This window comes from Leptonychotes weddellii, chromosome 10, assembly GCF_054177405.1.
Source record: "Leptonychotes weddellii isolate Sample4059 chromosome 10, ASM5417740v2, whole genome shotgun sequence".
In the NCBI taxonomy this organism is placed as follows: Eukaryota; Metazoa; Chordata; class Mammalia; order Carnivora; family Phocidae; genus Leptonychotes; species Leptonychotes weddellii.
Window position 1 is genome coordinate 54,199,289 of NC_138378.1, and position 13,392 is coordinate 54,212,680.

At 38.9% G+C, this 13,392-nt stretch overlaps 1 protein-coding gene across 14 annotated transcripts in view; it reads right to left on the reverse strand.

The window, feature by feature from the left end:
• THADA (THADA armadillo repeat containing) overlaps positions 1-13,392 on the reverse strand; it is a 328,075-nt gene that overhangs the window by 218,442 nt on the left and 96,241 nt on the right. For all 14 annotated transcript variants that reach the window (XR_014149251.1, XM_081833473.1, XM_081833472.1 and 11 more), the window contains one exon: positions 10,962-11,053. Coding sequence is in view for 13 of the 14 variants with exons in the window: in XM_081833473.1 (XP_081689599.1) it covers positions 10,962-11,053 (92 nt within the window). In the remaining variant the exon portion in view is untranslated. The remainder of the gene's footprint in view (positions 1-10,961; positions 11,054-13,392) is intronic.

Sequence of the window (13,392 nt, forward strand, 5' to 3'; positions counted from 1 at the left end):
TTTTTTTTTTAAAGATTTTATTTATTTATTTGAGACAGAGAGAATGAGAGACAGAGAGCGTGAGAGGGAGGAGGGTCAGAGGGAGAAGCAGACTCCCTGCCAAGCAGGGAGCCCGATGCGGGACTCGATCCAGGGACTCCAGGATCATGACCTGAGCCGAAGGCAGTCGCTTAACCAACTGAGCCACCCAGGCGCCCTTGAGTAAAATTTTTATAATGCAAGCTTGCTTACAGTGATGAATTATATATAACCACACAGCCAGACACACTTGTACTACTTCATATCTTTTTAAAATTACATGAAGGAATTGCATAAATAAAGAAAAAAAAAACCACATTTTCCTATTAAGCTAAAATACTACATATACTACTTATCTTCCTATTAAGCCATTGTTCTTAATGAAAACATTTTCAAAGCTTTTGAAATAGCCTAGAAGAATGTAGCAGCGGACTTCCTTAGTTGCCTACTAAAAATTCATTTCCCTACCCCATTCTTCCTTTTAACAGTATTTGAGTTTGGTTTGGTATATACCCTTCTCTGAGTATGCTGAATATGCTCTGATATGCTTTAGGGAAGACTGGCACCAACCCCAAACCCAACTGGAGAATCCTGATTAGTCTAAGATAATTATGGTGTACCATTTCCCTTGTCAGGGATAAGTTGGGGCATGCTATGATGTTAACTCTGGCCAAAAAGATGTAAAGGGAAGTCTGCAGGGTGTGGGACTGAGAGCATGTGAACATATAGGAGGTGGTGTTGTCACATTTAAAAACAGAGAGGCGCAAGGCCATCGGATATTATGCCTAGACACTGTTGCATCTAGATGTGATGGCTGGCACTGCAGCCATCTTGCAACCATGAAGGAAGCTTGCCTGGGGCCAATGTCATCACATCAAGGATGACACAGCAGAAAAACTAAACAAAACAAAACAAAACAAAAAAAACCCTGGGTCTTTGATGATGTTACCAACCTAGAATGAATCAATCCCCCTTAAAACTTCTTGGTTATATGTGAAATAATAACTTCTCTTTATTCTTTAAATTTTGATTCCAGTTTTCTGTTACTTACAGTCAAAAGCATTCTAACTGCTACAAGTCTGAATTATTTTAAGTCTCTGTTTAAATATTAACAAATGGATCTATAATTTGGGAGATGAAGGACAACAGAATATGCTGCTTAATTTACTAGAAAGACGTACAGTCCAAAGGTAGAAAACTCAGTTACACAAGTAGATCCTAAAGCCTTACCTATTATATTTCAAAGCTGGTTACTATTCTGTTCCCCTCGCCCTAACTGCCCTCCCTACACACACACACACACACACACACACACACACACACCACTCCAATGGTTTGGAATTGACCTCATCCTCATACCAATGATTTGGGAAAATGGACATCTTCTGACAAAATGGTAGAAGATTCTCTTGTAGAATATAAAGGTCTTTCTCCTGAAGAGGCACTTTAAATATCATAAGACTTGAAACAGTCTAAGATTATGAAATTTCCATTCATTCATATTTATTCACTACCTACTATATGTTAGGATGCTATTTTGAATTTTTATGTGATAACTTGGGATAATTTATAGTATATATTTAACTGCAACTAAAACTAATTTTTTCTGTTTCTGCCGATATATCTGAAATGAGTATTTTCCTTTCTCACAGATGGTGCTACTCCTAACGATCAGAAACATGCCTTCCACCTGCCTTTATCAGTTACCCCACAGGAGTCACCCTTAACTATGTCGGATGGAACACAAGATGGTAATAGATGTTCTTTAAAAGAGAGAGAGGGACACCTGGGTGGCTCAGTGGGTTAAGCGTCTGACTCTTGGCTTCGGCTCGGGTCATGATCTTGGGATCATGAGATCAAGCCCTCTGTTGGGCTCCAAGCTCAGCTCGGAGTCACTTGAGATACTCTCTCCCTCTCCTTCTGCCCAACCCCTCTCTCAAATAAAAAAAATAAATCTTTTTAAAAAGACAGAGAGAGAGAGAGAGAGAGAGTTTTCCATGGTCAAATAATTTGGGGAAATACTGCATGTTATATCACACTTTTGAAGATTTATAAAATATAGCATATGAACTGTCCTGAGAAATTCTGTCATAAAGAAATTTTTATTTAATTCAATGTTTCTGAAACTTACTTGACTCTAGAATCTATTTTTCACCAAATATCTTTCAGTGTCTTGAGGAAATTAGTAATCTTTAAAACGTAAGATATATTCCCTTCTAATATGGCCACTACTCATTTAGAAGTAACAAAAAGAATAAATGCCAAAATAACCACACCAAGCTAGAACTATGCTTTAACAATCTACAGAGACTACAACTTATTTTTAAGTAACTCTCTTCCAGGGTTTTGCATCATATTCTCCAATCCCACCTGCCAGGGACACAGAAATAATATCTTCTCAAATGATTCCAAAAACAATGCTTTTATTATGGGATACTACAATACAAAAACTTCTAAGTGATTCCTAATGTTATGTATCATTCAAACTAGCCTCCCTGGCATATCTGTTATACTCATTGATATAGCCCCAAAACCTAGTATAATGCTTACAACAGAATAGGTGGTCAAGGGCGCCTGGGTGGCTCAGTTGGTTAAGCGACTGCCTTCGGCTCAGGTCATGATCCTGGAGTCCCGGGATCGAGTCCCGCATCGGGCTCCCTGCTCAGCAGGGGACCTGCTTCTCCCTCTGACCCTCCCCCCTCTCATGTGCTCTCTCATTCTCTCTCTCTCAAATAAATAAATAAAATCTTAAAAAAAAAAAAATAGGTGGTCAATGAATCCTTGCTCCAAGAATGAATGAATGAGTATTTCCATCACATCCTCCTCTCCACCTGTCCAAATCTTGCCCATTCTTTCAAGTGTAGATTAAGCCCTGATTCCTGCGTGGAGCCCAACCTCATCCCCCTCTGATCCCCTACCCCCAGATAGCATAGAGAGTTTGATACTCATTTTTCCTAAATTAGTTCACATTGGTCTTATTTCTCAATAAATGATGAAATCCTTGGAATCCGAGACTGTGTTATTAACTACTTCTGTATATATTAGAGTGCCAAGGTACAATAATAAGTATTCAATGACAAAATTTTATTCATTATATTAAAAAATTTGGTGTGTAACAAGAGTAACTGGAAATTCCTGGCATTTCTACTCCTATACATTACTAAAATCAGCAGTTATAAAGACCAAGCTCTGAATAAAGAAAAAATGTTATCCAAGTTCTAAAGAAACTATCCCCTCTGGCTTTAACCTCTTTGACTCCATTTTTTCATTTGGAAAATAGCTCTGTGGTATTTCTCTACAGGTATTGAATGAGCAACAAATACTGCTTGTAAACCCCCTGATAAAGGAAGACTTTATCTCATAGTCCTGGAAGCAATCCTGACATCTTAAATTATGTAATCCTGGTATTATATTATATTAGTCTGGTTCATATAAAATGTAAGCTACAAAAATACCAAAGCTAAGAAAAAATATTTACTCATGCTTTTACTAAGATGCAGAGAGAGGATGCATGCATTGCCAAAATTCCATAGAACATGCTCAAACTAAAGCAACAATGCCTTAGTTATTAAAGAAGGCAATGGCCTGAAGCAGTACTTAGGAACAAAGATTACTTGGTCCACGCAAGAGTCAGCATTTAAGAACACAATGACTAATTCCACTTCAAGTTCATGAACATATTTCTTTTTAAGAGCTCCTTTTTGGTTAAAATTTTTATTTGTGGTTTTCCTACCTATGATCCATGAACCTAAGAATGAACAAAAACTTGAAACCTGAAACTCTCCAGTAGGCCAAGGTGTCGGTATAGACTTAATTCTGATTTTAAGGACTTCTCAACAAGGGTTACACAAGACTTGTACTTTACCTCTCAGTCTCCAAAAATACTCATTTATCAACTTGGCCTAAAGAACCAGACTGAATGTTCTTGAACAACTGTGGAAAATGCATGAATGACACCTCCAGACCATATCAAAACACTGGGGCTCTTAATTTAATTTCAAATTACTTGAATCCCAACTAGTATTACTGTTGCCAATAGAAACTCCACTTATAAATAATCAGCTGGTTTTTAAAAAATGTTCTCGTTGAGCTTACTGTGAGCTAAACGTAATCATTAAATTCATTTCCGGCACTACCTGTGTGACCTTCAGCAAATCGCTCAACTTTTCCACACCTCAATTTTCACCTTAGGTCCTCTCAAAGATAAAAGCTAGTAACAGCTATCATTTTTTAAAATATTTTATTTATTTATTTATTTGAGAGAGCGCATGAGAGAGACAGAGCTAGCTTGAGCGTGGGGGGAGGGGGGCAGGTGGGAGGGGCAGAGGGAGAAGCAGACTCCGCACGGAGCAGGTTGCCCAACCCAGCACAGCGAAAGGCAGACACTTAACCGACTGAGCTACCCAGGCGCCCCTATCGTTTTTGTTAAAGATACGAATGAAAAATATAAGCACAGACTTGTAAAACATTAGGTTAAGCCTAGAAGACATCATACCTTAGACAAGAATCATCATCACAAAACCCCCAAATCTTCTCCCTGCAGCACTAAACTATCATCAAACACAAGTGGTAAATGTCTTACTGGCCACACAGATATCCTATTGAGGTAATTTAATTCATCCCCTACTCGCCAACCGGAAAACTAAGATTTCTACATTCCTGATGCTATAGTAAGACATTAGAAGCCTTGTGACCTGCTCCTCCCTCACCTCTGTCTGCGTGAAAACAGAGTGTGAGGTTCCCTAGGAAGAGAATATGCATGGGACCAAGGCACACAAAGTCTTCCGCCACCCACAGAAAGGGTCTCACAGTCACCTCAAAACAAACTTCTTCATTGGCCCCCTCCTACCTTTCCTCCTAAAATCAACAGGCCACATGGGAGATGGGAGATTCTTACTCTACACTGAGACCTTAGGCGAAGTAGCTCACTTCCCACAATGACAATGTAAAACCTAAAGCCAGACTCTAAAAAGGTGACTCACTGATCATGAAGGGCTATGTGCATTGGTGTGTAAATCCGTATGCACTCTGTAAACGACTTGACTTGTGTTCTAGTTCTGCCACTTTCTGGCTGGCCGGCCTCGGGCAAATAACTACATCTAACCGACTAACCTTAGTTTACTTCTCTGTGAAATATGGATTACTATCCAGTTTGCAGGGCTGTTGTGGAGGCTAAATTAGACACCCACAAAGGAGGGTCTAGCTATGCCAAGCACACAAACAGGCATTGAAGATATGCTACCCCCTTCCTTCTGCACCCGTGGAACAGAGACTATAGTGCAGCAGATAACCGCAGGTATTCTTCATGAGCCTGTCGGGTTTCCCCAGCGCCAAGCACAAGTCTGATTCATCTTTGGATCTCAGTGCCCAGCAGAGGGCCTGGCCCAGAGTAAACACACAATAAATGCTTTTTAAATGGAGAAAATGAGAATCCTTTGGGTCTGAGGATGTTAAGATTATCCTGGCCACAGTCAAAGAAAATTCTGATTTTCAGTTTGGCCAAATAAGCGCTTGCTGCAAACTATTATATAGTTCAAAGCAAATAAGCTATTCTGAATTCTAATAATTACATTCTCTAAAATATAAAAACGCAATTGCCCTACAGCTCTCAATTTCAGTTTTGAGAATCCAATTATTTCCTAAACAATGGAGTGGGTAACCACAGAAACTTGTGGAATCTCTTTTCCTAGAAAACATGAAGAACAGGAGAGAAGCCAGTTTGTCTGGAAACTGCTTCAAATTTTATCTATAAGCAGAGGCTGGACCAGATCAGATGCCCCTCGGAGGATCCTTCTAGGCCTATACAACTAAGACACTGGGAGAAATAACTAAAATAATTATCTGTAGTTTACACCCAGGAAAGTAAAATAAATACAATTCAACATCTCTCAATGCAGTCATTAGAAATAATTTTACTTGGACCTGGTGATGCTTTTATAAGCGTATTTTTCTTAAATTGTGCTAAACCATCCCAATCTATCAATTTAAATATGAGCTTTCTCTAACAAGACAGGATAGAGATTATTATAACCTAACAACACAAAAAACAAGATTATTCTATTGTTCCATCTTTCAACCTACCTGTTTCCATGTACCCCAAATTTACTCATTCCCAAAGCTTTATAAGAAACAGTACTTCCCCCAAATAGTCCATGCAACTCTCCCATTAATGATTTTCTAGTGCATCTATTACTCATGGCACACTGTGCAGCCACTTATTATAAATTGTCTTTTACTCGTATCTTTTGCAAACAACAATTTTTGTTCCCTTAGCTATAATGTAAGCTCCTTGAGCGAGGTCCAAGTTTTATATTTCTCGTGTACTCCTCTATTGTGTCAATAATGAGTTCATGACACATGCTTACAAATTCTCATTGGCTGACTAACTGATTTAAAATGAAGAGAGAGGGGCACCTGGGTAGCTCAAGTGGTTAAGCGTCTGACTCTTGAATTTGGCTTAGGTCATGAACTCAGTCAGGGTCCTGAGATGGAGTCCTGTGTCCAGGGCTTAAGAATCTCTCTCTCCAGGGCGCCTGGGTGGCTCAGTTGGTTAAGCGACTGCCTTCGGCTCAGGTCATGATCCTGGAGTCCCGGGATCGAGTCCCGCATCGGGCTCCCTGCTCGGCGGGGAGTCTGCTTCTCCCTCTGACCCTCCTCCCTCTCATGCTCTCTCTGTCTTTCATTCTCTCTCTCTCAAATAAATAAATAAAATCTTAAAAAAAAAAAAAAAAAGGAATCTCTCTCTCCCTCTGCCCCTTCTTCCACTCGCATGCGTGTGTGCACACACTCTCTCCCTCTCAAATAAATAAATACAATAAAACAAAACAAAATAAAATAAAATAGAGAAAGCAAGAGCTATAGAATACTCTCTATACTGAGGACCAAAATGAAGCTTTGGCAAAATCTAAAATAAAGTTTTCAGACTGCTATATATTGACATTTGTCATTTACCTGAAACTAGAATAGTTGAAGGTTAATACCCGCAGGGGCTAGAGAGAAAGGCCTAGAGTTAAAGATCACATTGGTTTAGCTCCTGTCCGGTAAGGAAGGAGGAACTCTCAGGGGGCGCCCACTCACAACACTGCAGAGGCAGGCCACTTTGGAAAGCCCAGCACACTCCCCAGATCACAGAGCTGTGCAGGCTCTGCTTCTATGTGGGATCAAAGATTCATTCTGTCAGGCCAAGTCAGCCAGGGGGTAATAAAGGGAAAGGAAAAGAGATTTAGCAAATTAAAATGTTGTAACATTATTTCAAAAAACCAAGTGAAACTTAAGTTTTCTCATTCCTCATAATCCAAGGAACACATCTAGAACAAGACTAAGGAGCTCTAGAGTCCAACCATCACCAGTGCAGCACTCTGCATACTGCTAAATGGGGATGCAGAACCTCCTGCTCCCTTCTTTACATATGAAAAGGGAACTTCTTGTCCATACTACAAGGCAGGTACTGTTTTAGGAACTGGGAATAGAGCGGTTTACCAAACCCACAATTTTAGTAACAATTACATAAAGCCTTAGCTTAGTATTCTGCAAAAATAAGAGACCTCCAGGATGGTCCAGATCTCTTATCTTAGAGGAGAAAACCAAGGCCCAGAGAGGTTAACTAATTTGTCTCAGTTGGTTATCGTGGCTATATGGCAACAAAGGCAGGGAATAGAAACCAGATTTCTTCTCTCTCCTCTAGTAACAAAATTTACTTGCTCTTTCAGGAACTATTTCTGTGTGCCTATTTTATGCCACACGTACGGTAGGTACCAGGTCTACAAATGGGTTACACACGGACTCTGTCCTCAAAAATTTCAGTGTAACTCTAAGATGATGGGATGAGCACCTTAATAGAAGTGGTAACAGAAAAAAAGCAAACTCTAATTGTGTAGGACTCCCAACATTTTATTTATTTTTTAAGATTTTATTCATTTATTTATTTGAGAGCGAGCCCGTGAGCAGCAGGGGAGGAGCAGAGGGAGAGGGACGAGCAGACTCCATGCTGAGCTCGGAGCCCACCCGGGGCTCGATTTCAGGACCCTGAGATCATGACCTGAACTGAAATCAAGAGTCAGACACTTAACTGACAGCCACCCAGGACCGTGACTTCCAACATTTTAAAAGAAAATGAACAGTTAATCATTTGTTTTATCCCCACCATAGCTCTACGAGAACAGAGCACGGATTTTATTATGCCTGTTACACAGATGGAGAAATTGAAGTACAAAGAGGATAAGGGAGTCTATTAAGGTCATCTCTAGCAGCAGCAAAATGCCTAGAAACCAAGTCTGTTTACTCCAGGATAGCTATTTTTTTCCCACTAGATGGGAAAAGGCAGATGTTCCTTTTATGACCAGTTCCCTTCTGACCAAGAGCACACATTTGCAAGACGGTGTGCAGAACAATCTGTGGCTATGAAAGTAGACTTAACTGGCCTGTGAGGTCTCATCAGCTGAGTGTCGTTATTCGATGGTTGAGTAACCAACCAACAAGACATCATTATTACTAGCATTCTTAAAGTGCCCATTATACATATACAGAATAGATGGGAAAGGTTCTGCCCTCAGGGAGTTAATATTGCAGAGAACAGGGTTATAAACATTTCAACAAAAAGTGACATAATTAAACAAACTACAACTAGAATAACCACTACAAATAACAGCTAATTTAAGACACTGAAGGTTTTGCAGAGCAAATCTAGTGGATGCTTCCAGGAAATATACTCTTACAGAGAACAGAAGCCTTGTATACATAATGATATAGACCAATCTTCAGATTATTAAAATAAAGACTCTTTCCTACCAAGAACGTTCATCACATTTAAAAAAATTATTAATTTCTTTTTATTTATTTATTTATTTATTTATTTATTTATTTATTATTTTTTTAAAGATTTTTATTTATTTGACAGAGAGAGATACAGCGAGAGAGGGAACACAAGCAGGGGGAGTGGAGAGGGAGAAGCAGGCCTCCTGCCGAGCAGGGAGCCCGATGCGGGGCTCGATCCCAGGACCCTGGGATCATGACCTGAGCCAAAGGCAGACGCTTAACGACTGAGCCACCCAGGTGCCCCAAAAATTATTAATTTCTTAATTCCCTCATTTCACCTTCCAAGTTCACTTAAAACAATTATATGAATATTCCATTTCCCTCTTTCTAGGAAAGTTACATATTTTGTAACCTTCCCTATTTAAGAATAATGAATTTATAATGGTGGCTCCCATCAGCATGCCTTTGGCAAAACGATTAAAGCAGGGTGGTTTCATTGTGTTATTCTTCCGCCCCCCTTCAGATGTAACCTAAATGGAATGAATCTGATGATTTTCTCCTATACATAGTAAAATCTGTATACACATCTGAGAATCACTCACTTTATAAAAAGTAAAAGGGAAAAAAGCATTTCTACACTGTCACGTTCAGTTTTAAACATTAATTTCACTGTTAATTATCTCATATTTTATTTATGCCATTATTTATCATGGCCTTATAACATGACCAAACTGTTTTAAACCTTAATACTTTTTTTTTTTAAAGATTTTATTTATTTATGTGACAGAGAGAGACACAGCGAGAGAGGGAACACAAGCAGGGGGAGTGGGAGAGGGAGAAGCAGGCTCCCTGCAGAGCAGGGAGCCTGATGCGGGACTCGATCCCAGAACCGTGGGATCATGACCTGAGCTGAAGGCAGTCGCTTAACCAACTGAGCCACCTAGGCGCCCCATTAAACCTTAATACTTTTTAGAATTACTAACAAAATAAAGAAAGCTAAGGAGAAACAAATATTAGTGATTTCAAACTACTGAGAGGAAGAACTTCTTTAGAAACTGGCTAATAGTAAAAATCATAATCATCCTTTCAAAGGAATGTTAGCGTTATTTTAAAAATACAACTTGATTAAAACAACAACAACTCTCCAGTATTTCCTGATTACATTCAGGGGATTCATACTTATAGCCAGTTACTTTCTTTTTAAATATTTGTTGAATTTCATAGGGTGATAAGTAGCAATTTAAATGACAATTCAGAACTATCAGTAGTTTCATTAGAATTATCAACAGTGCATCATAAAATTATTCCATGACATTTTCTAATTCCTAAAACTCACTTCCATCACAAGAAAATATTTTAACAAGTAACAGCTTAAAACCTAAATTAAAAATTGTGATAATAAGCCTTTTTAGGCAGGAGAGGAATAGGGCCTTAGTTTATCTATAGATCATTAAGAGAAGTACTGGGCCTAATTGGATCCTAAATTAAGTAAAGAATGTAATTAAACATGCAGCGACAGTGACATCTAGTGTCAGCACTTGGCCACTGGACTACCATCAAATCCTCCCAAGTGCTGAAGAAACAACTATTCAAAACTTTTCTTTAAAAACCAACAAACGGAACTTGTACATTATATCTAAAAATTACGCATCATTAAACTGTTTCAATAAGTTTCCTTCCAGACATTGAAAAAAAAATCTTAAAAGGAAAACATCTTAAAGAAAAACCGTAACACTAAAGACCTAAAAGTAAAAAAGCATTGTTTATTCCATGTGGCCAACATCTATCTGTAACTGCTCCCCTTGGCTACAGAGTTTAACGCAAAAAAGCAAAGATACTATACAAGCTAGTACTTGGTTAACATATCAAGAAAAAGCAACTTAGGACATTTCAGGAATACCTGAAGATGCAAAGAAAAAAAAAAAACTTCAGCTCTTGCACCGAGAAACAAGCTCAATATTTCAGCCCTTGCTACCTTGCTGTATTTTTGTTGCTTTGAAAGGTCCACTTTTAAACAGTAGGTATTTTTACCGAAGAGCTTAGAATTTGGCAGCCTAAGTTAATTTACTATAGCATTTTAATAGTTTTATGCTCTAGATGAATCCATAAAAGTAAGCAAATTTCCAAAAATTATTTTTGGCCAGGACAATATTTTGTAAAAAGTAAAGTTAGCATTAGATGAAGCTTACCTATTTTTTTTGGAGAGTTCATCCTTTCCCCTTTTAACTCCAAATATTCTTGTGATCAAGGTACTAAAAAGAAGTGTGGATGAATTTCTCACCTAATGTAAAAATAAACGCACAATAAGGGTTAAGAAATATACATGGCATGAAACCAACATTTACAGTGTTCAAACTTGACATTCAAAGTCCTTACCCAATTGGCTAATGTGGGGCTAAAGCAAATATGGTTTGTGTTCATGAAATAATTTTCAAAAACTGTATAGTAACTGACTCAATGACTTCCTCTTACACTAAGCTCTATAAGCCAACCACATGCACACAACACAGCTCTTTCCTATACTTCTAACATTACCACCAATTATTTTATTTCTTTGTACTTGTATCATCAAATAACACATATATTTTTTTTTAATTCATTCCCCTATATTGTTTCTGACAAGGACTAACCCAGTAAAGAGCTCAGCTCTTTCCACTTATTTTCTGTAATCATTTACCTACAGGAAATATAAATTTATAAGATGTAACTCAATCCACATTAATTAATATGGTCAAGAAAATACTTATTATCCAAAATGTTGTTTATTAACCCCACAATGGAGTAATTTAATAAATTTTAACCCTATAATCATCTGAGACAACTGGCTAATAAAAATAAGAGGAGGGAGGGGCTCCTGGGTGGCTTAGTCGTTAGGTGTCTGCCTTCAGCTCAGGTCATGATCCCAGCATTGGGCTCCCTGCTCGGCAGGAAGCCTGCTTCTCCCTCTCCCACTCCCCCTGCTTGTGTTCCTACTCTCGCTATCTCTCTGTCAAATAAATAAAATCTTTAAGAAAAAAAAAAAATAAGAGGAGGGAATTATCTTTAGTAAATACAAGTCATTTCTTCAAAATTATAACAGGGACACCTGGGTAGCTCAGTCCCTTAAGCGTCTGCCTTCAGCTCATGTCATGATCCGGGGTCCTGGGATCGAGTCCGCATCGGGCTCCTTGCTCAGTGGGAGCCTGCTTCTCCCTCTCCCTCTGCCTCTCCCCCTGCTCATGCTCTCTCTCTCTCTCTCTCTGACAAATAAATAAATAAAATCTTTTTTTAAAAAATGGTAATAACAGAGATACCTATTTCCAACCCAATGTGTCAAGATGTTTTGTTGCATCATAAAAATGTCCTGAGTGCCATGGTATACTGACTGGGCTTCCTCGATTACCTTGCCAAATCAGAGCAGAGATGTATAAATAAGAACTCCCCTACAGTGTATAAGGCATGATACCAGCATCATGGAGAATATCTAGAAGACACACTTACGGCCAACACAGAACTTATTTTCTAATGAGATAGGTGTCATAATCACATGGTATGTTTAAACAGCTATTAATATAGGAAGAAAGGTAATTAAAAGTAACAATGTAAGATTTATAGAACAGCTGCCTGAAACCTGCAGCACGGGTCACAAACTCAAATGCCCACAGGGGGCAGTGAGTGCGGGGGCAGCGCAGGCCTGGGTCTAATGCAGTCACTATTCAGCTTCAGCTGAGTTGCACGAGGGAAGGTAAGCCCAGTGTTGCCAGATCTGCCTTCTCGAGAGAAGCCAGAAAACCCAGTTTTTATGTGAAATCTTACTATTTTGAAATGTTGGCAATAAATTAAAGGAAAAAAACCCAAAACATCAAGGAGGCCAAATAAAACACAGCTGCAGGCTAGATTTGACCTATCAGCCACCAGTTTGCAACCTCTCCTCCAGAAGCCCAAGACTGACTCAATTCATGCATGGTAACTCTAGGAGTGGACTACAATTCATACCAAAGTGGCATAATTCATACCAATATTGCAACGAAACCCTAAAACTGGACAAATTCACTTATGTTCACTCCACAGTCAACAAACATTAATGAAGCCCCTACTATGTGCCCTGACTAATATCCCCAGGCAACAAATCAATCTGTCCTGTTACACTATCAACATGGCTCTGCCCTAGCTCAGATCTTGATTATCTCTCACCTGGTCTATTGACTTAGTGCCCAAAGACTCTTGGGTTTAAGATGACTTGGTAAAGTCATATAAAACCTGTCTCCTCTCAGGAATCACACAAAAAACAAAAAAGAAAAATAGAAGCACAAATCCCATCCTGCCCTAAACCAAACTTTCTAACAAAGGCTGCCAGATGCAGTCAAGCTAAAATAGGAGTTCCGGGAGACGAAGTGAATGGGAACCCCCAGGGAGAAAATCCCTTGTCTGATTCAATAAGCTGGAGGCAGGAGACAGTCTTTCAGTAATATTAAGATAGATCTGAGGGTTCCAATAGTAGTAGTCTGATCCGTTCAGTATCACATTCCTTCATTAGGGGCCAACAATCATCATTGCCTATTCTAGTAGGTGTAGCAACATGGTGATATTCTACCATTAATTAGTTACAATTTTCAGAAAGTAAAGTTTTCCCTCATCCAC